This window comes from Hyalella azteca, unplaced genomic scaffold (genome assembly GCF_000764305.2).
Source record: "Hyalella azteca isolate HAZT.00-mixed unplaced genomic scaffold, Hazt_2.0.2 contig14481, whole genome shotgun sequence".
Lineage (NCBI taxonomy): Eukaryota > Metazoa > Arthropoda > Malacostraca > Amphipoda > Hyalellidae > Hyalella > Hyalella azteca.
Genome location: NW_025944362.1, coordinates 20,194 through 45,260, shown reverse-complemented (window position 1 = coordinate 45,260; position 25,067 = coordinate 20,194). Strand labels below are relative to the sequence as shown.

The following is a 25,067-nucleotide window of genomic DNA, read 5'->3' as shown; positions in this document are numbered from 1 at the left end:
GAATATGTAAGAACTTACAAAAGCATTGTGCACCTCTGTAGAAGCACACTAAGATCAACTGGGAGATGAAACAGCACGTCTCCTGCAATTGACTGGCAGGAGATGGAGGAAATACACGACAATCCTTGAATTTACGAATACTTGCTCATTCTCATCTGTTCCAATATTCAAATGGCAAACTCCCACAGTATTGAGATAAAAAAAAACTCATCAGTGCATTACTTCCAATAAGAGTGGTGAAGATGGCACATACTATCTAGCACCGGGAGCGGTTACATGATGAAACATGTACAGCACCATTAGTGAATGTTCCCAAATCTAAAAATAAACAAAAGATAGTTACTTTCACGACAGAAATTGACTTGGATCCATTGTTCATCATGTACAACCTCGTGGTCATGGAACACGCTAAGTGAATCACACTCTCGGAAAACTTGGGTTCTAAATTTTCGAGTGGAGGGAAAACAGGGCGAAATAGAGTTGTTATAGAGAGCAAGAAGGTTAAAAACTTTGTTAGAGTTTTTTTTGCAAGGTTTCAATTAACAGGCATTCATCCTTTCATTCATCTTAAAAAAGCACATATATTCACGTCCAAACAGTCCTGTTCTGAAATCTAAAATTCTCGGCCAAACTGCGTTAGAAGCAAAACATGGTTATAGGCACTTCACAGTGACATTTGTTGAGCATCAACATCTATGAGGCTACTTATTACTTAACAACGCACTATCTTCTTCCACAGCATAAGACAGAAATAAAAACGAGTCCTGATCACTCGTTCGTTGCTCATAGCGGCGAAATACAGCCAAGAGTTGCTCAGGTGGCGGGCGTCAGGGAGACGAGGGAGGGAGGCGGGCAAATGATGGGACGGAGGCCAATTATGTCACAGCCACACTATATTAATGAGATTTTGGGAGCGACTTGCAACACGGAGGAAGATTAAGATAGAAATTAGAGTCTCGGCATGATATTTACAATGCATTTTCTTCAAAAAGGTGAAGGATGAAGACGGTCTTGTTTGAAATGCAGACGGCCCCAAAATTTAACCCAAACATAAAACTTTGTTATTTCTTTCTTACAAAAATTTTCGAAAAATTGATAATAAAAAATTATGGTCATTCAAAGTGCTTTTGTACCGTCTAATAAAAGAAAACAGTCCATTTTGAAATAAAATAAGCTAAATAAAAACTAGGATTAAATTTATTCAGCACCAACTGATATTTGACAATGAAATCCTTCAAATGTGAAGCAATTAGACCACCGCTTTTGTCGCCTCGCACCACTCGTGTAATGCACGACTATTAGATGCTCTTTCTTTATCCCATTAAGCTAGTTAGGCTATTACGATGCTATGACAAAATTTAATGCAGAAAAATTAATTTTGACCTTTGACCGAATCAGTCGGTATTTCAAACAAGAACCTCAAAGTTATGGTTACGAGATTAAGCAATAGCGATCACTCTACAGTTAATTATTATCACAGTCTTTTTAAAATGATCATGACGCATTCCCCTCGCAGTAATTCATCAAGTTGTAGTCTAAAATACCATTCGCATAACTTATCTCATAACGTACCTAGTATTTCAAAATAGTCACTTGCTTATCATTAAACACAGCATAAGGAATCTACTTCCTGGATGACATAATAGCTGTCACTGTAACACAACGCAAGATCAAGGTCTTGCGGTCTACCTGTTCAAATCGTTTTTTGTTCTTACATCCCCAGCCTTTTAGGCAAATGACTCGAACACAAGTTCACTATCCGAACTGCTGCCCTGACGTTGGTTCAGCGCTCGTCGTCATCCGTCAAGTCGTCTTCATCATCTGTGAGCGTCAGGACCCTGGCGCCCGGGGAGCCGTTGTGGTGCGAGTGATCGTACTGTAAGATCTCGTCGTCCAAGAGGTGCGACGAACCTTCCACAAACTCTGCAAATCTGGAAATATCATAGTTTCGTAGTTACTTGTACGTCAGTTGAAGTAACTCGGAAACTTCTACATCAGTTGAAGTAACTCGGAAAATTCTACATCAGTTGAAGTAACTCGGAAAATTCTACATCAGTTGAAGTAACTCGGAAAATTGTACATCAGTTGAAGTAACTAACTTGTTGATCAGCGTGAGGAAACTCAATGAACCCAGCATGATCGACCGAAGACGCTAACCCAAGGATGAGTAAAACAAAAGAAAGAAAGTACATCAGCGTTGAAAGGAGAAGTACATTATTGGTAACAAGATCAATGACACGTCATGGGCAACTAAAGGAAAAGACTTCGGTTCAGACTTTTGAGGGTATAAAATTATTGCATCGTGTATCAACCTTTGAGAATGAACGAATAATTTGACGATTTATTACCTGGGTATGCGGGAACGGCAAGGACGATAAGGGCGAGGTTCTTTGCGATCCAAACTACAAGAGAAACATTAGGATACTGGCTAAAAAGTTGTCCGTCCCCACAAATATAAATAAATATTCAGCACAAAGTATTTAGATGCTTCTGCCATGTTGTCATTTTCATGTTCGTGAAATGATTTCGTTTTCAGAAAAATATTAAATATACCAACCAGGTATAAGCTATAAGCTTTCCTGTGATATATAATCCGCTTTGATGATGCAACGTTCCAGAAAGCTTTTCAAATCAACACCAAAGCGTGAAAATGATTTTAATTCTGCTTGGAGGTATGCTATGAGCTAATGAGTCAGCTAATATGAAAGTCCTAGTAAGAGGCCAACATTTAGACACCACTGCAGGGATGTGAAACGAGATTATAAAGGTTTCTGAGCGGGAAGTAAAATGCTAAGGTTTCCACAATAAATACCAGCAAACATATGACCTAAAATATTGAGCATGGTCACCTCTGAGGAGAACGAAGTCGGGACAAGGTCTTCCAGGCGTTGCAGTCAGGACTTCTGCAGTAGTTCCTTAGATCCTCAAGGGCTTTGGCGGTTGCCACGTTGCCTTGCTGGATGAACTCCTCTTCTGTCAGCAACCTCACCTTCGGAGGAAATTTCCGTCTCCTACAAATGCAAAGATGCATAATCTGAGGATTTGCAGAACAACGCCATGCAATATAAACGTGCCACACCAAATTCACTTAACATCTATAGAAGAAACGTGCAATACCAAAATTCGTGATTGTCAGCTTCCCGAGAATTTTTGGCTCGTATTTACCAAGGTAATACGCTGGATCATCTTTAAAACTTCATGAATCTCTTGAAAATAAACACCTTCGGTGTTGTTATTGAAAGAATAATGTTTAGGAGCGTGTAGAGCGTACTGACAGGTGTACGCAGGACAGTTTAGCAGGTCAGCAAATAGAATATTACTGCAGTGATCTTTATCTATGAAGCAAACAACACTAACTGTTTGTAAATACAATTGCAGTAAACTGAGCCGTCGCCTAGACTGAGTACGGACAATCTTATATCCAATCATTGATAAGTTTTAATGAGAACAAAAGAAAACGTACCGAGAACAAAATAATAGAAATACAGTCTACAAAATAAATTTTATTCGTGAAAATAAATTTACCTACCATGCATCCTACACATTTCATTTAAAATATTTATGTATAATATGCGTTTAAAAATTACTTTTTACAGACAACACTTTTAAAAAGGCCAGTGTTTCAGATGAGATGTTACACATGTACAATGAAATTCTTACTTTATTTTTTAATATTCAAAAATTTGTTTTGTTAAATTTTTTTATAGTTAAAAACAATTTTTACACATAAAAAATTATTTATTTTGTCAATTGATTAATGCGTTGTCTCCGACTTTACGCAAGTATACAAAATTTCAGATTGATTGGACAGGTAGAAGTGTGTTAAATATCGATTTTAAGATTTTTAGCAGACAAACAAACAATAAAAAGTGAAGTTAAAGAGAAGTGTTGTAATAATTAATTTTTAAAAATTAGTATATAATCTATATTTCAGAATATAATACGGCTAATTTGATCATAAACGGCTAGACGTACATAACACGACATTGTAATGCTGAAGTAGAGTAATTTTCAAGTAAACTTTGTTAGTAACAATATTCTGTGACTAACCACGCAGACTTGACGGTAGTAGACAGCACTGATGGAGTGTTGTGGTAGGCGAGCAGTAGTAGTACTGCAGCTAAAGCTACTTCTCTGTACTGACTGCTGCAGTACACTGCGAGCAGACCACCGCCCTGCAGCAGCCACTGCAGCAGCTGCAGCGTGCGTACGTCCGACACGCCACCGCAGCGATACATCACACAGAAGCTTATCACAGCCGTACACGAGATGTATCCTGTAAGTAAGACTTGCTCAGATTTAATTTTATCAATTACTCGTGCAATAGAAACTTTGTTAGGTTGTTGAGCAATCTACAAGGCAAATAAAATATTTATACAACCATATAAATGAACTAAAAGCAGAAGGCCGATGACCAAATTAAACAAGCTTAAGGCTTCTTACCACTCGAAGTGATATTTTTCTCTATAACATAAGCCCAAGAAAGTGAAGCATGAGTGCGTTACTCACCCAAGAATATGTTGTAGTATTCATTAATGAGTGTGACGAAGTTCGTGTACAGGAGCTGGGCAAGGTACAAGAAGAGCCCTGAACCACCCAACATAAATGTCACGGCTCCTGACCGCTGCACAGGAAACCAAATGACAATTTAAAAAAATATCAATCATCAAAAAATAAACTTGATTTAGGGAAGAAATTTACATAAAATATATTTGTAATGCCTCCCATTTGTATTACAAAGATTTATTAGAAGGAAAAATTTGATTATTATTTGTCTCTAATTTGAAAATAACGCACAACCAAAAATAAGCTATCTCATGAATGCTATTAAACACATTCAAACTGATAATCAACAAAATAAGCTTACATTTAGTTCCATGTCCGTTGTACATATCATACTCCTAAAGAAATCTAAATTGTACGTGGCGTTGAAGAGTGTTTAGCACAGGTGCAGAGCTCTGACCTTAGGAATAAACTTGGCGAGTAAGATGAGAACAATAAGGAAGGAGCCGACGACAGCCAGGCAGCTCGCACTCAAGTAATGGAAGAGCAAATTGCGCGCCAGGGCAGGCGCTCCGCTGAACACCAGCACACCGCCGCACAGCAGACACACGCGCCACACGTCCAGGACTGTACAGACACAACATCTACTGTAATTACAGAACTTCCCCGCATGAATTTGACATTAATAAAACAATTTATACTTTGGAGCAAGCACAATGATCCAATTCATACTCCATAGATAGTTTTGTGTAAAGGACCAATGGCGCATTAATCTGTTTCATTTGAGGGCCAACCATAAAATAAATTTTATCAAGCTGCTCGAATCTTTTTAAGGACATTATTCCTGTAAGATATTTCAACTATTTTAACACCAATTGAAGTCAAGCAGATTGGGGACCAATTCAAAACTTCACAGCAAGCATCCTCAACATCTGCACACATGAAATAGTGATTGGATGAAGTTTAAGGCTCAGCATTTTCCCATTTTTTATTTTGTCTTAGACATTGTGCCTTATTGGTATATTATAAATGCAGTGTATAAATAAAATTACATCTATAAAATTTAGACTAGCACCCAAGACAGCTAGCAGCGATTATCCATTCTTATAAAATAAGAGGAAAACTTTGGAACCATTATTAAAATAGTGAAATATATAAATAAAAACATGAAAATCCAAATTATTTTTCGTAACTGTATCTAGTTGTCAAATTTAGTTGGTTGAAACAGATGATCTTGACCTCTAAAGAATAAGTTCTCATGAAGGCCACATATATTGAAAGAACAGCTCAGAAGGCTAAGGCTTCATATGCTTCTCTATATAAATTAAAGGAGAAGCTAGCAACAACATCAGTGAAGAATTTATTTGAGAAGATATAATATAGGGTTCAAGGGCCAAGAAAAATTATTCCAGTTCACATGATTAATTCTGGAATAAAAGTTATTTTGAGTTTGATCAATATTTAATGGTGACTTTGCTTATAGAATGAATTTAGGTCAAGAACCAATGTGCCATCATATTGGATTATTCAATAACTTGTAGAAATACCATAAGACACAGTCACCTTACTTACATCTCGCACGCAGAGAAACTGTGTAGCTTGCTGTCGTCTCAATGCCAACACATGATTTCTTGTACAGATCAAGTCTGGAAAAAAATATGATGCAGGAAGTGGTTTTGAGCCTAAAGTATGATCAATAACAACTAGGTGATAAAACTATTGCTGTGAATACAAAAGATTTTACAAGGGTGATGGAAAAAAATATAATGCAGGAAGTGGTCTTGATTCTAAAGTATGATCAATAACAACTACCGTAGGTGATAAAACTATTGCTGTGAATACAAAAAATTTTACAACGGTTATAAAACTATTGCTGTGAATACAAATTATTTTACATAGTTCAAGATACAATTTCTGCATACAAGGATATTGTACTCATTAAGACAACAATTTCTGACATTAATATAGAGTGGCCCAGTGGTTACAGTTCAGAGTATCAGGATTGGAGCAGAGAGGTGCGGGTGCGCCAGTTTCTGGTCAGAATCAGTGGGGAGGGCGGGCAGTAAAGCAAAGAAAAATTGGAACAATGAGTTGCATGTTTGAGACTGCTACAAACTGTGAATGTTCTGCAATGTTAATGATCAGCTACAATGCTGGATATATTATTATTATTATTATACATTTATCAAAGTCTCACCTGAAAGAGGAAGGTTGCCAGGGAGTGAATGAGAACCAGGAACTCTGTGAGTGCATGTGCCTGACCATTGAGGCGTTCTCTGCTTCATAATAGTGGAAAGTGTTCTCTTTGATTGTCAACTGCAACTGAATCACCCAGACAAAACAATGAACAATTTACTTCTTTTAAATAAAATAAATTTATACATATTAATCTAGAAAACACTAGATTGCAATTATCAGATTACAAATTTCAACAAAAATAGGATCCATTCATGCACTTAACAAGAAGGTCATACAGAAGAGACAGAAATACAATAGAAGCAGAAAAAGCTTTTATAATAGAATGTTGAACTTTGTTGGCTTACCTCAACAGTTTTGAAGAAAGTTTGGAGTTTCTTAGCCTCTCCCTTGTAGCAGAATACCTCCAGGTGCGTCCCACTTGCATGTTCAGGGATATCAATGCTGCGTCCTTGCACCAGTTGGTAGAAGCCTTTAAAAAAGTGTAGTCCGTTACTCCGTTTGATACTGGAAAATGACTGATGACAGAAAGCAATGTTGATATTATAGAAAATCATGAGAAAATTTATTTACTATGAAGAAAAATTAAGTTAAATTATCAAACAATAGGAGATAAAGTAGAAAAAGAATAGCATACCTCCATCTTCTGTGCTTTTGTCTAATTTTATTTCATTGTGCTGAGCTGAAGTGGTAGGGTCTGCAAAATGGTCAACATCAATTCCAGGTGGAGCTTCTGAAAAAATAATAAATTAATAACAAACTGGGTAAAAAATTTGCAAAATTAAATATTTGTGTCACTCAACAACTCAATAACAACCAAATTTTAAAAATGAGGTAATTTACATAAACAAGCAAAGATTTAAGGGAATGAGCGTAGATAAAATACCTCTGATGACAATGACACATGGAGTAGTAATCACTGTTCCAAAGTTTTATCCCACAATGTGAATAATATAGCTTGAAACCAAATTTAACAGATAATTTACGGTACTTCCAAGTACAAGTAGTATCATTTTACCCTTCTATTGCATGCAATATTTCTTTAATGCATATCAAGTACAATTTCAAACATAATATAGTTTGCAAAAATCTTAAATATAATCAAGTTTTTCTATACATTTTTAGCAAAATTTTGACAGTAATTTTGAAGTTCTGATGAATATTTGATAAACCTGGCCATTTACTAAACCAGCTCCTGTATTGCTTTCAATGCATGAAGTATAAGGCAACATGGCAGACTAGACAAATAATCACACAAGAATGACTGCTCAACTTGAGTGTCTGAAAGGGTTGTTCTTTAATTTGTTTCTTGAATTTTCTAGTAGAAACCTAACATCCATCAGTTAAGTAGGACAAAAAAAAAATAAATAAATGAAATTAGTCAGAGAATATTTCAATGTTTTACAAAGGCTCACAAACATAACATAGAAACAAAAATTGTATCAAACTGCTGAAATTGACATTTGATTGGTTATAATTTCATACACATTAGTAAAAGTTTGTGAGTTCATTTGCAAGTGGGTCTGATGCCTGACACAACAAATATACAGAGACTGCCATGGTCAGCAAGGTGTGCTAGGTGAGCAGGAATTCATATTGCTATTTTTTCAATCTAGCTAATGGGCTGACATATTCTGAGACAAAAAAAGTGAGCAATTAACCTTGCATCAAAAACATGAAGGCAAAGCTGTGTGCTGGTATGGTGGTATCCTTTCACCATGTGGCCTATGCACGTGTGTGTTTTAGTGACCCACATATGTTCCATGCCTCCTGCTACTAACAGTGACAGCAGCTCACATTGTGTCAATGAACATACATGAATTAAAGACCATACATATGCGCAATGCTTGCTGCTACTAACAGCAGTGGCAGTGTGATAATGAAATTATATACTTGTGCCCGCCAGCCACATGCAAGCATGCTTATTAGTGACCATTACTGAATTTTTAATGCTGGTTTGCCACCCATTCTCAAAGCCATTGGTGCCCATTGATCAAATAACTCAGATAAAGTGCTTTACAAACTGCATGGACCATTTCTTTTACCATTTTAGAAAGCTCATTTTTCACAGGGAAATTTACCAAAAACATATATCTTCCTATGACAAATATGAGGCTGTCTGGGCACTTATCAAGGATACTTAAATCAGTTGCTGGGTGCTAGTAGATCACCAGGGCCTGAAATTTTGTGTCCATTGACAGCAGTTACAGCTGGCAAGAAAAACAGCTACTCTCAGAGCCATGACTGGAAATTTTTAGCCAAGAGTCTATGTATTTGCAAGCCATGAGTCCATTTCTTTGAGCCATGAATACCATATCCCAGTCATGAAAAGCTGTTTATAAGCTGCAAACTCATTTTCAAAGTCCTGTGCATGTGTTACCCCAAATTTCTAATTTTGGCAACTGACCATGTTATAAAATTTATCATTTACATTTTTGTTTAGGAATTAATGCGGTTACAATGCAGTCTGATGTGACCGCTACTATGCAATCACTGACAAAACGTTTTGGGTTTACTCATTACGCAGGATATTCTGGTGTGAATGTGGTACTGTACTGTGGAAGTTGACAATTTTATTAAATGACACGTTTGCGAACCGTAATTTCTTCAATCAAACAAGAATATGTTAGATTAGAGAAGGGAGATTTAATTTTTATTAAAATTATATGATATTAGAGCCACAATATATCATAATAAAAAATATGCATTTAAAAATTACTTTTTAAAGACAACACTTTTAAAGAGGCCGTGTCTCTGATGTTACAAAGGTACAATGAATTTCTTATTATATTTTTAAATATTTAAAAATACATTATTTTAAAACTTGTTCTTAAATATTAGAATTTTTTTAATTTTTGAAATTACACTTCTGTCAATTGTTTCAAGCATTGTCTCCAACTTTACGCAAGTGTGCAAAATTTCAGATCAATTTGACAGGTAGCAGTGTGTTAGATATTGATTTTAGTGTGGTGTTATGAAAAAAGTAGGACTTTTTCCAACTAGAGTCACAGCATAGTCGTTAGTTAAGCATGGCAAAACTGTTAGAAATTTCCTTATTTCTTATGTAGCAAAATTTTTTTATTTCTTTTTCTCCATACCTATTGATAGGCATAGGCTTGTAAATAGAAGAAGAGCCTAAGAGGGCATGGTAACTTGATGGTGAAAGCACCAATTTTCTTGGACAAACTTCGGCAGTCTGTTTTTACCGCCACACATTCTTAATTTGATTTTTTGTTGGAGTAATCACTTGCAGTTTTTGTTATGTTTATTTAAGATTAAATGCATGATTGCTCTTATGGTACTTAGAAGGTGGACACCGACTTAATCTTGGACATTGCCTTTTACTGTGGTATAACCACCTTGGCCATAGGCTTATGAACTTTAGAGTAAATTCCTCAATATATATATATTCCTACCTTGATAAGAAGAACCGAGTTCTTCTTTCAGCATAATTTATAATTGCTTTGGAGTCTGCTTCACCTACTTTCATAATTTTCCCTATATATGGCCTCTTAAAATTATCTACCGCTAAGTTGCAAAATATTTTAAGGTGTGTTCAAGAGGTTGCTATAAACATGTAAAACAGTGCAATATAGATTTAAAATTGATCAACATCACTGTTGGTTGATTGTTTACAAGCATTTGAAACTATTGTATCTTTCTTCCCATAGAATAATTATTATTCTGGTGGTGTCCGTCTGCAACTTTCTTGGCTCAAGACAACAACTTGACTATAATTTTACTACTTACCTCTTTCTGAGATGTGTAGTTTATTGCTTCATTATATGTTAATGATGTCCATTATTGAAATATTTGGTAGCCATATGAATTAACTTTCAATAGCTGAAATCTAAAGGCTTTGTTTGTATATTTTACAGTTATGTTGGGTTGTGTATTTGCCTGTTATGAGAATCCTGTACAGATAGTTGACTAAGCTGGTTGACCTTATTCCCAGATCAATCAACGAACTGGATCCGAGAAGTTGTACGCTAAATAAAACTTTCTTCAGGGAAAACCTTTGTTTTTAAGCCTAACAAAACTAGGCAGTAGGCAGAAAGTATTGGATCAGAAATTGAAATTTGATTTTGCTAGTGGTACTATTATATATATGTTATTCTAAAGATAAACAAGTATTTTCCATACTTTAAACAAGAGCAAAATTAGCAAATAAGAGTCTTACCTTTCAAGTAAAATGAAGGTTCAAAGGGGTCTTAATATTATTATAATATGCAAGATATTATTATTAATGGAATTAGATTCCAGCCTGCCAGGCTGGAATCTAATTGATTAATAATTTATAATAATAAATAATCTAATCAAATAATAATAATCTAATTATCTAATAGATTCCAATCCTGCCAGCCTCACTCAACGTCACTGTCCGCCCGGCAGGGTGGAATTTGGGAGGGGAAATATATGATCATGTGCACATATCATGTTGGATCTAAAAATGTGTAATTACATTTTACTTTATATTTAACTAATATTTTGGAACTGATTTTCTCCTAGGCTGGATTGATCTTGAAGATCTGACCCCACATTCCTAGAGGCTAGAATTACATTCTGATTCCAGGAAAGATGGGATTTAGGTTTCAAATTGCAGGAATTCTCAAGCCCAGCTGCCCAGGCAATGCCAAGCTAACCTGCTTGGCAAGTTGGCATTTGGCAATTTAGTGTGGTCAAACCAACATGTGAAAACATTACCTAATAATATGGCACAGAGCTCAGCTTACTCATGGTCTTCTCCTATGGAGACTGGAGAAGACTGTGGTAGCAGACTCCACTGTCTCCACATATGACAGATTATAGAATGATGAATAGATACTTCAATTTAAGTTTAATATAAGCCTGATCCCTACTAATTTAAGACCAGAGAACGATTTTTATTATTCACGTTTGTTGGTTTTCAAAGAGTTAAACAAAATACTATACCTAGCTGGCATTGTGGCATTGGCAGGCGGCAGCCACGAGCCACCACTGGCAGATCAAAAAGCAGCTAACCAAAGACCTTCAAATATACCAACAACGTTTTGAGAACGTTATAAATATATATCAGTGTTGCCTATGCTAATTTTTTGGTAACCAGACTTAATTACCTATTTGATAATTAGGCAGAAGCTTTTCTATAGTAAAAGTTTGAGAGCTCAGCTAACTCTTAATGCACCAGTTATTTTCGGTTATTCAACCATAATTTCATGCTTACCTATTCTTAATCCACCTCTTTGCCCAACTGTTAACGTAAACACGGAGAACATAATTGAGAGTTTGAGTAGCCCCGCCATCACCAGCAGCAAGGTTTTTGATGGATAACGTTATGTTGACGGAGTATTGCTTCATGTTATGTTTTGCCACCTACTGCAGAAGCGACATCTGTTGAGAATCTTGAAAACAAATTCTTAAGTGACATAAATTGATAAAACAGTCAGAACTTTATCGATCTCAATCTTATAAGGGTAAATTTTACAAAATATTAGAGAGTGTAATCATTTGGGATAGAGAAGTTTGATCTCGCAGGTGAAGAATAAAGAAGAAAATTTCTAAGGCATTAAACACCCACACTGCCGTCTTATAGTTTTAAATTCCCCTCTATCCAATAAATGTAACTTAATTGAAAATATATCACATGCACGGTTATAGTTTGAAAAAGTACTGATAGGAGAAAATTTTTGTTCTGAAATTTTTCGGAGAAGGCATTGATTGCAGGAACACTACGCTGCGTTGTTGTTTTTCTCTGAATCAGTAGTGACTACAACTTGTTAGGGGTAGGGATCTATACTTTCGACGGCATGATGGCGTGAAAGTTTACCTACAAACCCGTGCTCTGTATTTCACTTTTAAATCGCTGTGCTTATCTCTCGCCATGGCCATTGCAAGTTCAATTCGTGATTGCAATGAAAGCTTGTGTAGTTCCCCTGATGAATATGAGCACGAAGAGCTTGATCCAAGAGTTAAGGTAAGTTGCATCGCACTGCACTTGAAAGACTTCATTGAGGGAGCTGAACGTGCACGGTGACGTCTTTGTTGCGGTAGTTAGTTAGTAGATGAGCGCTCGTCTGAGCTGTGCTGCTTCACGACTTTGCTTTTTACATGACTAAACTCACGAATGTGATCCACTCACGACTTTAACTTCATAATTTTATTTCAAATTTATCGGTTTACGTTTTATTATAAAATTTAATTTTCGTACGTGGAGGCAAAATTGGCTTTAAAGGCCAATGTTACCATACTATATAGAAAATTATATTATTGTGTTTCATAAATCATAATTTCTTCGAGTTCCGATTACACGAGTACGAGTCCTGTCGACAGTGTAGGCAGGTAGTAGTTGAAAGCTAATTCAGTTCAAAGAACTTTATTTAACTTGCTCTGCATGTTCGTATTTAAAAGAAAAGATGTATACGTTTATTCGTCTTTACTGGCTTGGAACGACCTTGAAATTGTCGACTTATTAATTTTATTATATTAAAGTATTTTTTCAAACCACTCGACATCTTTTTTTGTGAGTTTCAATTGCAAGTCGGATGCGTTTTCTTCAACATAATTCACATACGAGACATCTTCATCGCAAATAATTTTTAGATTGATCACACTTAGTTTCTTACATAGGCAACAATAACATGTAGATTTTCATACTTCAGTGGACGTATTTTCTGGTTCGGTGGTTCCTATTACGACGGTTGTTGAGAAAACTCTGATAAACTTACTGATAAAGCTCCGCACTCGTCCCCTAAGATTACCTATATGATACGATGAGCAGTGAGCACCCAGCCGAACAATGAGCTCTGGGTCACTTGTTGACAGACGTAGTAGCAGTTGTGGTGATGACAACTTACAGATTTTGTTCAAAATATAAATCCTCGAAGTCGAAGTTGAAGATGAAAAATACACAATATAAACATGTGTGAAATTATTTATTTTAATCTACGCATCCAAATAATAATGCAAAAATTGAAATTAATTAATCCGCTGTGCATGTTAGGATGGTTGGCAGAAAATTATGTATGGTAAAGCCATCAGCCATTTGGTGCAGTGTCAAGCATTTAATGTCGTGCGTAATTCGCGAGATGTCTGAAGGACACCCGCGTGGTGAACCCGTCTTACTGCCTTTGCCCGCGTGGCCTTCGTATTATCGCTCATCCACCAATCGATGAGCGGTCCGAACTGTAAGCACAGAGCTGCCTCCTGCGAGTGATGTATTATTATTTTGTGGTCCTGGTGCCATCCTATCAATAAAAGTTACAAGTTCTAAAGTCCATCTGCTAATCAACTGTTTATTTTCATACTAAACCAATCAATAACAGACCACAAATTGCCCATACGTGTACTTAGCCGCTACGTGTCCTCAAGTGATTTTCGATACTTACGGCCTCTGGACGCATTTACGCTCCCATGGTGTCGCGATCAGCTGCCGTTGGGCGCAAAAAGAAATAAGGCATTTAATGTAATATATTTAATACATGCTGCTGGGAGGCTAGTGAGAGGTTTACTACTACTACTTAGTATTTAAATGAACCATTGAAGAGCTCCTATAAATGCCATCGATTAATAACAGACGTATTTCCTTAAACATCCGAAGACTGACACTATAATCCATAACAACGATAGGACTAAAATTCCTTCATGTGGAAAAGAATTGGCATAACGTCCTAGGCGTACTTATGACTACCCTTATGCGTGCCATACCGTCAATCGCTGAGCTACAGATGTTGCGACCACGACTTGAATTGTACGTAAACAAGTGCTGGTCACTTGTGGAGAGGTCGGGTTAATGTCATCCATGTCCGGCTTCTGCCAGGTTCACACCATACAGCCGGGCACGTGCCAGGCCAGTCTCGGTCCAGTCCAATATTATACAACGCATTTCTATGGAAGCATTCACAAGACCCGTCCAATGCAACTGCCAAGCTCATCGTGCGAATGCTGCAATGAAAATGCACCAAAGAACATCGGACTGCATATGGACTGGCATACATGCCTGGCGCGTGCCCGGAAGAATGGTGTGAACTCTGCCTTAGCAGAGTATGTGTGCGTATTGGTGGGTATGTTGCAGTCTTGCAGATAGCTAAATACACTTCAGTACGAGCATAAATTGTCAAATATTCTGGTAACAGTTTGTTTTATTTTATCTCAACGTGTGTGAGAAGTAAAACCCTCTCCATTCAATGCACGATCGATTCAGTAAATTGAGGAAGATTTACTCACCAGCGACGCCATCGAAGTCTCCACTTGCGGCCCACAAATGAAAACATTTTCACCACAGCTGTCATTCAGAAAAGTCTTCTTCTTCTCTTATCTTATTTATAATAGGAAAATTAATACGCGTGATATGATGATGCAGGATTTACTAGGCTTTCTTATTCTCGCGTTTTAACATCGTGATGATGATATTTCTTGACTTTTTATTTCAGGTCGAGTTGGACAGACTCAATGGCGCCACAGATGAGATCAACAAACTCGAGTCGGCCCTGGAGGTGAGCGATGACCGCATTGTGATTATAAGTGTGCATTGCCCTCTAATTTTACTTCGATTAATAAAACCGGCGACGAAGCAAACTCAATACGCGAAACTCGAAAATACGAGAGCAATCAGGTTATTTTATTGTGGCGATCGCATTGCGTAACGAATTATATGTTATACTAACTAGGTTAACGCAATGCAAGAAATTTTGCTAGTCCTGATCAGAACTGTAACAACATATCAAATTTAGGTGACACCTGAAATGCTTGTGCTTATTTAAATGTGCGTGGCACGTTATAAACCCGTTTTAATCTAAATGTGCATATCATTTTGATAAGCTCCACGAACGTTCACAATCGTGGATTGATCGACGTGTGCAACGGGTTTTCTCCTTTCTTCACTACCTACGATTGTAGTAATATCATTCATGGACCTTCCCGAAGTGTCAAGCTAAACGCGAGCACGTTTCTTTATAATAATTCGAACCACTGCAATTCTCCAGTAGTTTGCAATTTCTGGGAAATGCAGCTCTTGTTGAATTGAAAATATCTATATATAATAGTGGTTGGACAAAATACGGGAAACGCCTGACATTTGGATATCGCAATATATGAATATGTCATAAACAATAAAAACGTGACTTATTTTTATGTTTTATTGATTATTGTTGCTGCTAATTGATATTTTATCCTTGCACAGATATTTTAGTATTTTGTGTCTAAAACCTATATATGGCAAACCTCTCTGACTTTCAAAGAGGCTAATGTTGGTGCGCGTATGGCAGGTGCTAGTGAGTCAGAAATTTTCCGAATGCTTGACGTTTCTAGAGGTACTGTCTCAAAAGTAATGACTGCTTTTGAAAGAAAAGGAAACACGTCCTCAGCAAAGCACAGAGCTGGCCGAAAATTGAAGTTGTCTGAGAAAGAGCGTCGGTGCCTAAATTGAATTGTGGGGAACAATCGAAAGACCACGGCTGTTGAAATTACTGCAGACCTCAATGGGCACCTGCACAACCCAGTTTCCATAAAGACTCCTCCGAGAGCTGCACAGATCTGGATTCTATAGAAGAGATGTAATTAGAAAACCTCTGGTTTCAAATACAAATGTTTCAAAGCGTTTAGAGTGGTGTAAACACCTCCAGGAATTGTCCTTCGAGCAGTGATAAAATGTGATTTTCTGTGACGAATCATCGTTTACCTTATTTCAAACCTCTGACTGAGTTAACGTTTGGAGACCGTCAAAAGAGCCATTTAATCCCGACTGCCTCCTCCTAACCGTAAAACAAGGCGGGGATCTGTGATGATCTGGGGTGCTATTTCTTGGAAATCTGGCGGACCAATGATTTATCAATGAGAATGAACAGCCGTGACTGTTTTGGAATTATAGAGTACCAAGTTCATCCAATGGTTCAAGCACCAGCTGTTTCCGGAGGGGAACGCCACCTTTCAAGGTGATGACGCCCCGATCCAAACAGCTGGAATTGTTGGCACGAGGAATATTCTAATAAGTTGAGCATCTCATTTGGCCACCACAATCACCAGACCTGAATATTATCGAACATTTATAGTAAATTTTAGAGATATAGTTCGATTTTAGAGATGCAAGTCTGAAGTCGATTCCCGCCGCCATCGTCTTCGAAAGAGCTGGAGGGAGTTTTAGCTGAGGAATGGGTTAAAATTCCTCTGGAAACAATTCACAGTTTGTATGAATCAATCAATACCTGGGACAATTGAGGCTGTATTTGCCGCAAAAGGCAGACCTACACCATACTTATATATATTTTGTGAATATCTCAGGTGTTTCCCTTATTTTTTCCAACCCCGGTACGTCACTAAAAATTCGAAACCAGCCTTGTCCGTAATGAAAAATTTTTCGGGTGTTGCTGTGCGCGTCAGAACTCCTATGGGATTTCGCGCTCCTAGGGGGATTGTTCCTGAGCGCCCCACCGCTGAGCTCGCGGTGTCTGACTGCAGATCTCAGTTGTGGGGTTAAGTTATTATGTAGATAGGATTCCTTACATTTCCCTTCTCTGTCTCTCTCGTGCGGGTGGCCGACGTCCCGTGTAAGCGACCTCTTGTTCGAGTGTCTTCGTTTCTGTTATTTTTCACCTGTCCCTCCTTGTCTCTTTGTGATGCTAACGCTGCTTCTTTCGAGCCAGTTTCAGCGGGCTGGACATCTGAGACCTTCCACCCCTTGTGGGTGATGAGCAATTTTTGATTTGAAAAACTTTTGATAATTGAGACCTTACACCTCTTTGGTGATGTTCATTATGACTTACGGTGCGAGATAGCTAAATAGCTGAAGCGCTAGTAAACATGTGGCCACTAAACTAACTATTCTGGTGTTGAATTCACTTTCTACTCCTTAATTTTTTTATTAAGATCGGTTCTAAAAGTATTACTTTTTCGTTTTTTATTAAAATCACGCGTTTGTTATCGCTGTGACCTAACCGCAATAATTTCACCTGGAAGAATGCTAGGCAGAACCGGTAGGGAAAGTTCCGCACGTGATTCATCATCGCTTGGCCGTTTCAAGGCAAAAAAGCTTTTTATGTTTACGCAACCTAATCTTCATTGTTCTAGAAGTAAAAGTCCACACAACATATACAAATCAATCTTTCATTACAATAGGGTGTTTGCATCGATTCACATATTCTACTTGAACAATTACATGTTATGTGTGTTGTCTTATCTCTCAGCTAATCCATCTGAATGCAATGTGCTGTCTCAATTCTCCTCGCGTGTTTGCCGAGTGAATGCAATGTCTTTGTTGCGGCACAGGATGCGAACAACAGCTTCCGCCACGACCTGAGCGAGGCTAGCAGCAGCCTGCAGTTGCTGGGGCGCAAGCTAGGCAGTGCTGTGGAGAAGGCCAGGCCGTACTTTGAAGCCATGCAGCATGCCAGGAAACTGCACCTCGACTGCCAGAGAACGGCTGTGCAATACCAGAGAGCTAATTGTCAGTACGAAGACCGGTCTTTCAATTTGAATTGAGGCTGTATATATATACAACAAATGTTTGATATTTTTGATCCAATCTGTATCTACTATTCGAAATTTAGGGAAATGAAGTTTCTGTCATACTCAAATTCCAGTCAGTACCGGTATAAAGTATTGGTGCATTCGTAGTGTTCTCTCATGGTTCCTATGTGTTGCTGAATTGACCATATTATGAAAAATAAGGAACAAAAAATTATTGTAAGAATAACTTCTTTAATTCATTAATAACAATAAAAAGCATTTAATTATTTGAAGCTTTACATATGGCCTCGCGCAGCCGTGCACCAAGCGGCGCGCTCCACCATCTCCCTGGCCGAGGAACGTTTCTCCAACGCTCATCTCAACCAGCGCCAGTTTGACCCCGCCTGGCAGGAAATGCTCAACCATGCAACCAGGAAGGCAAGTCCTTGATGTTCAGTTTTTTTTGTTTACAAAACGATATACCATCAAACCCGGAATCTCAGTCGTTGATCTCAACCAACTTCAATGTGCCGAATATCCGGTGAGGATGTTCGTTATACAGCAAACGAAATTCGCGGAATAGCGCTATATATACGTCAACAATGCACGCAGAAACACATATTTTTGAAAATATATCGTTTTTCTCAACGCGTTTCACTTTTTAATTTATATATACGAATATTATGCAGCAAATTGGACAAGTTTTCTTGATTGATTCAACCTCATTGACAGTACCGAATACTTCCCCACGACTTGATACATTCTATTACTTCATGGTACAAGATTTTATTTGGTTCATTCAAGCTGTTGGTAATTAACACGCTGGTAATGAGCCGTAAGAACTGTCGAGCAGTTTAAAATGTAACCCTACTCTAATTATACTAGTTACCGTCAACTGGGGTGACTTCGGCCACACCTACGACAGAAACAAATGACAGCAAAACAAAATAAGGCCTCCCACACTCACCATTCCAACAAAAAGGAATTAATTTTATTAATTAAAAACAGGGAATGGTTAAAAAACAAAATAATAAATGTTGGCCAAAGTCACCCCGGTGGCCAAAGTTACCCCAGTCACTTTGGCCAACGTTTATTATTTTGTTTTGCTGCCATTTGTTTCTGTTGTAGGTGTGGCCGAAGTCACCTTCAGTGGCCGAAGTCACCCCAGTTGACGGTATGCAAAATCATGAGGCTAACACCTGCAAATTTTAGGACACACTGCGCGGTGTTACGTTTCTTGATGATTCGTGCTCGAGTTTGATGCATGAGGGTAGAGACATGATATGGCAGTATCCAGAGAAGCCTAATACAAGAATGACTGGCCTAATGCCTACAAGCTATAAGACACATGTCACGTGAGAACAATCCGTCTTCTCCGGTTCACTCCAGGAATGCATTTTCTGTTGCCTTAGGCTGTCACAGCCTTTATCGAGTATGCCTTGATATGTCAGCTTTGATTAAGCTTGTAAGATGACAACTATAATAATTAACAATAAAAAATAATGTGATTAAATAATAATAGCTATAATAATATAACATGCTGAGGGTTTACTTCATGCCACGCGCTATAGGTACTGGAAGCTGAGGCTGGTCGCAGTGCCAGTGAGCGAGAGCACGAGAAGCGAGCAGCTGCCTTCACGGCCGCCCAGCAGCGGGTTGCCGTCTTGGGTCAGTCCCAGTCTTCAATTAATCCCTAAAATAAAGCCGTGCACACTTTTATTTCTTAGACTGTTATCAGTATGAATCTTTCTTGCATGCTTGAAATAAATTGGAATTAATTTACCATTGACTTTCAAATGAAAACAAAAGGATAAAAATGCAATCAACCAGTTCATTTACATTTGTTCATTCAACAACATTGAAGAATTACACAAAAACTACCTATACTTTCTCTGCATATTTGAACTTCGCACGAATAAACTAAGGGGAGAATCAATGTCCGGAGAATACTTTCGCTTTAACTCAGTTACTATAATGAGCAGACCGAATTTAACTCAACGATCTTAAGAAGATCGAGGTTGTTCATTGTCTCATTGAACTTATTGTTTGAAAGTTGAACTATCATGAACAATAATCCACGCTTCAGGTCGTCAACTGAAAAGCTCCATCGACAAAGCGAGGCCGTACTTCGAGCAGAAAGATAATTTCGACGCTCAGATGGAGCAGATGAGCCTGCGTGTAGAGGAGCTACAGAGAGCGGTTGCCAACGCCAAGCTCTCGTACTCGCACGCTCTCAGGAACCTCGAGAGAGTGAGTCCTCATCAACTACAATGCTCACTCAATTTCGATTGATTAGTAATTATAGTGTGCAAGTGATACGTGTATATGTGTACAAGCATGTTCTGTCTTGCAATTGCTGCATGTATTGGATGTTTTTTTTTAAATATTGTACGAGTTTCTAGCTCATTTTGTGTAGAAAGTAATCTATTTATTGGAATTTGCAAAATTCCCATAAATCTTCTAGAGCACATATGCAGAAATATTTTCCCGAGCTGAATTGAAAACTATTCATCGTATATTCGTTCTGATCAGAAGTAACATCATTTAGGTGATCTTAAGATTCAAAATGATTTTGAAACCCGAAAAGTCACTCTCGACACTAGCGATTATTAGGGTTATAATGTAACCTACCTAGCGATCGGTGAATGGATGTCGGACGAGGATTGTGTTTAATTTGTGTATCATAGAGCCTTGCAGCGTGTCTGTGAGAGAATGGGTTTACTATGTCACCTTCAGTTGTGCATCATAGAGCCTTGCAGCATGTCTGTGAGAGAATGGGTTTACTATGTCACCTTCAGTTGTGCATCATAGAGCCTTGCTGCGTGTCTGTGAGAGAATGGGTTTACTATGTTACCTTCAGTTGTGCATCATAGAGCCTTGCAGCGTGTCTGTGAGAGAATGAGTTTACTATGTCACCTTCAGTTGTGTATCTCATTCCAGATCTCGGAAGAAATCCACGAGCAGCGGCGGTACGGCGGCATGGAGAACCTCACACGTGAGCCCGGCGTGGGAGCTGAAGACAAACAATTTACGGTAACGTGTTTAAGACTCCATATTCTTACGGCGATTTGTTGTGTGAATTTACTATAATATTCACTTTTCATTTTACCACGTTGTACTGGATTTTGAACTGGAACGTTTTCTTCTATTAAGATATGGTGAATTCTTGTGTCATTTCCTTTGCTTTAAAATTCTTACAGTTCAGAAGGAGGATTTTAAGCTGTGAATAAAAAGCAGTAAAGTTTCATGTTCAATTGAGGTGCTTGCGAATTAGCTAGCAAAGCTATCGGTTATGATTCTATCTTGTCAGATGTTCACTCAATATATGTACATTCACAAGCAAGAAGTGCACAGAATGATTTGAACGGGTAATCATCATGGTCATCAGGTCCACATTATTCGAATCCTTCCTAGTGAATGGTATATAAGGGGTGAAAAGTTTTATTTAGTCCACAAACACTATACTTTGGATAGCAAGATCCGCCAATAGGTTAATTTTAGGTTTAAATATCAGCAACCAGTAATTAATAGACTTACAGAAATCGAATTGCACTGTTTCCGGCCATTAACTGACGCTTTATTTGCTGCAGGAATCCAGCTTATCGGTGAATGTCGATAACAAAGAACCGACAATAGCAGAGTTAAAAACTATCCCCGAACCATTTCGTGAAGCTGACGTTCCTGCTGGCTCTGCTTTGCGAGCAGAAGGTGAAAAGAAAAAGGTTAATGAGGATTCATATGAGCCAGAAATGGATTCTGATGCCTCGTCACTTGGGGTTCGTGAATGTGGTTCTGGAGATGAAAGTCCTCCTGATCTCCGTGACGAAGTCTTCCCTATTTTATGCGGGGGAAAAAACGATCTCGAAGATACCATCACCAAAGATTGCATAGATGTTCCCAGACCGCTTGACCGAGCAGCTAACACTTCAGATGACCACTCCATTACAAAAATTACTCTTTCTCCTCCTCACCAAGAGCTGGACTTGGGAAGCGAAGCGAAACCTGATCTTCATACAAATTTGTCTTAGAGAAAATCCCTCTCATAAACTCCCCAAGTGCTAAATGTGAAAGGCTCCTAGTGCCCATCTATTATCATTTCACCGAAAGTTTTTTTCTCGCTGAAAACAAGATTAGCTTGTATAACAATTTTTCAACTATAATAATTTTTAAAGTAACATACGAACGAAGTCAAATTCGAAAAAAAATGCTTTCATCATTGCCATTCGTAGCTGCAGATAATACCTGCGGTCACATTCTACCCATGGATTGTGACCAAAACCATTGACAAATAACATTGCTGCGTCAAGTTTTCCAATGCATTTATCTCCATAAAAAAGCGGCTATTCTTATTTACTGTGGACATAGACTATGCAATAGAATCTTGACCTCGAACTGTGACACCAACCTGCTAATTCATTTGACTTTAGTCCAATTCTATTGCGAGTTAATGAAGCTTGCCATCGATAATTATTGTGCTTCCAGCTAGCTAGTAATTTTCAGGGGTTTGTATTGTATTCATGTAAATGGGTTGAAATGTGTTCATGTCATGTGTTGGTTTAAATTGTGTTCAGGTATTGGTTTGAATTGTGTTCAGGTATTGGTTTGAATTGTGTTCAGGTAATGGTTTGAATTGTGTTCAGGTAATGGTTTAAATTGTGTACTCATTTCCTGCTCAGACTCCGTGTATACATCTGCTATGCAAGCGCTCGAGCTTTATGAAGGTTGTAAGTCCGTGACCTGAGTGAGATGTTAGTATCAAAGAGTAGATGTTATTTAATAATGTTCATGTTACTATGCAGCGCCATGTCGTTCAATGCATCATTTCTTCGTTGCTTCTATTTCATCAGTAAGTGCGCGTTCATATTACCGCTTTTAACTGTGTTGATTTTGTTGATGTTATGCTACTCGTTTTACGCCTTTTGTAACTGTAAGAGGGCAGATTTTGATTGTGCGATATCGCCCAGTATTTAATTCGACTGCGGTTCATCGGATGGACCACTGTGGATGAGTCGTATTTGGGATGCGTAAGAAATGGGGCGCTAAATGGCGAGAGGCGTCTCATCTTCTTCATGTCATGTACAACTTAACGGTAATTATTCACTGCTTTTGACTATTTGACATTGGTTGTACACCAAGTACTTCCTTGAGAGATATTTTAAACTCAATTAAACGGATCCCCTATTCAATATAAAGGTGGATGTTGGCCGGGACATGACTATAGGTTTTTAAGATTAGCCTATAAATGGAAAAATCCTGAAATGATTCGGTAATGATGACAATGACTTTATGTAACAAGATATATGAATTTCCGACTAGATCTACCAAACTACTAGTGATTTTTTACCCATAACTTGTCCATATGAACTTTTCTGAAGTGTGTCGACAATATATAGTCGTCATGTAAAGTCGCACGCCTACGGGCAATGTCCCAGAGCGTACGTCTCAGAGAGTCGCTTGCTGTACTCGCACGCCGTCGTTTTTATTGTAGCCAAGATTTCAACGCTGTTTCTCTGCTGCTGTTTATGTGCGCTTGAAATCTGTGACCTTTCATAATTTGCTAGCGATGCTACGTATGGAATTTCGTAACTAATTCGTGATGAAATGAGTCCTGTACGTTTGAGGAATAATTATTTATTGACTTGCAGTGAATGAAAGAACGAAACTTATGTTGTCACAGTTGAAGCGTTTTTAACCTTTAACTTTCATTTTACCAGCACATTAGTATTGATAGAATGAATCTGAAATAAGCCATGTTAAAATTGTAAATTAACCATGGGTTTCGGACGTAGCAGTCCCAGGCTACGCCGGGGCGTTGCTCACTGTGCTAGAGCTGAGAATGGAAGTCTAAATTCATTGATTAACCATTCTTATAATACAGCCTGTAGCCTTGTAAAGTTTCGCTAGGGTCAAAGTTTACATGAATCGCCTGCACGTTCAGCAAATGGAGTGAGATTTCATCTAATGGTACGGAGAAATGGAGAGCTTACGAATCACAATTTTGTGGTTGGTCAATTTATTCCCTCTCGTGTACAATTTTTGTTTTGCCTATTTGACTCGGGATTTGTTATCTCCTATACGCTGGGAAAAATATAACTTTTTGGACAAATTAGTTAGTTGACGTATTCAGGCAGCGATAAGGTAATGACGGTTCTTATCGCTAATCTCACTAACTGGTGCCGTATAGCTTGCGTATTTTCGTGATAGGTTGTCAAGTAAGGTAGAACCAGCTCAGTGCATAATCTTGTGTTATTATTGATTAACTTCGTTACATGTGATTAGCGAAGACCGACAAATTAGCCAAGTGCCTGTACTCAATTTGTACTCAATATCCCAGCCTCACATCAATCGTATTAAAGATTATTTTCTGATTGCAAGTTTTTCCTCCTGTCTTCAACGCGAGAGATGTCGCCGTGATAATTTCTTAGAATTGGAGCTGTACTATAGAAAAGTTGCGAGGTTTCCACTCTGTCACTGAAGACGGTTTCCATAAGCTAAAGTGCTAAACCCACAAATAACAAACTAGAAATCGGCCGCTACGCGTACTAAAGCCGACTACTACTATATCGTATCATAGTGACGTCAGCGCTGAAGAAAAGGCCTGGTCCGACAGATCATCCTTTGACCGGTTCTTTTCAAAACTGACGATAGTTTGAAATGGCTACTAGACTTCTACCAGGTTCCGATGGTGCTAGGCATTTAAAGTCTGAATATGTATATATTTCTCCATGGCTCTATCTAGTCTCTTCTTGAACCCGTTAATGCTGGGAGCGTCAACGACGTCATCAGGGAAGCTGTTCCACATATAGGAGTCTCGAAGCGAGAAGTGTTGCTGCGTAGACGAGTTGCAATGCAGTTTTTTAGTTTATTTCCGTTACCCTTTGAGCTGGTTCTTGTTTCACATTAAAGTAATCTTTCTAGGACCTTGTACAAAACAGGAGTATTCATTATAC

General features: G+C 38.1%; 2 protein-coding genes across 6 annotated transcripts; one reads left to right on the top strand and one right to left on the bottom strand.

Annotated features, from left to right (window-relative positions):
* Window positions 1-309: 309 nt before the first annotated feature.
* LOC108669935 (nuclear envelope integral membrane protein 1) lies at window positions 310-12,029 on the bottom strand. Of its 5 annotated transcripts, none has more exons than XM_018157378.2 (11): window positions 11,903-12,029; window positions 7,337-7,432; window positions 7,047-7,171; window positions 6,701-6,825; window positions 6,076-6,149; window positions 4,964-5,130; window positions 4,510-4,624; window positions 4,051-4,276; window positions 2,850-3,011; window positions 2,349-2,402; window positions 310-1,931 (listed from the first exon to the last, which is right to left on the bottom strand). In XM_018157378.2, the coding sequence occupies exons 1-11, from the start codon at window positions 11,979-11,981 to the stop codon at window positions 1,784-1,786; spliced, it is 1,371 nt and encodes a 456-aa protein (XP_018012867.1). In that variant the 5' UTR covers window positions 11,982-12,029; the 3' UTR covers window positions 310-1,783. The 5 variants fall into 5 exon arrangements, with proteins under 5 accessions (XP_018012867.1, XP_018012869.1, XP_047740031.1 ...); XM_018157380.2 differs by having other exon boundaries at window positions 7,337-7,396; XM_047884075.1 differs by lacking the exon at window positions 11,903-12,029 and adding an exon at window positions 11,072-11,390.
* Window positions 12,030-12,426: 397 nt separating this feature from the next.
* On the top strand, window positions 12,427-24,486 carry LOC108669936 (SH3 domain-binding protein 5 homolog). The gene is made up of 8 exons (XM_018157382.2): window positions 12,427-12,652; window positions 15,108-15,170; window positions 17,938-18,115; window positions 18,434-18,555; window positions 19,689-19,785; window positions 20,204-20,367; window positions 21,058-21,150; window positions 21,708-24,486. The coding sequence occupies exons 1-8, from the start codon at window positions 12,560-12,562 to the stop codon at window positions 22,143-22,145; spliced, it is 1,248 nt and encodes a 415-aa protein (XP_018012871.1). The 5' UTR covers window positions 12,427-12,559; the 3' UTR covers window positions 22,146-24,486.
* The last annotated feature ends 581 nt before the right edge of the window (window positions 24,487-25,067 follow it).

Coding starts and splice junctions, on each gene's coding strand:
- LOC108669935 (XM_018157378.2), bottom strand. CDS start 11,981: ATGGCGGGGCTACTCAAACTCTCAATTATGTTCTCCGTGTTTACGTTA. Junction 6,150..6,700: donor TGGCAACCTTCCTCTTTCAG/GTGAGACTTTGA, acceptor ATTTTTTTCCAG/ACTTGATCTGTACAAGAAAT. Junction 4,625..4,963: donor TCGCCAAGTTTATTCCTAAG/GTCAGAGCTCTG, acceptor TTTCCTGTGCAG/CGGTCAGGAGCCGTGACATT.
- LOC108669936 (XM_018157382.2), top strand. CDS start 12,560: ATGGCCATTGCAAGTTCAATTCGTGATTGCAATGAAAGCTTGTGTAGT. Junction 19,786..20,203: donor GCAGCGGGTTGCCGTCTTGG/GTCAGTCCCAGT, acceptor TCCACGCTTCAG/GTCGTCAACTGAAAAGCTCC. Junction 20,368..21,057: donor CTCTCAGGAACCTCGAGAGA/GTGAGTCCTCAT, acceptor ATCTCATTCCAG/ATCTCGGAAGAAATCCACGA.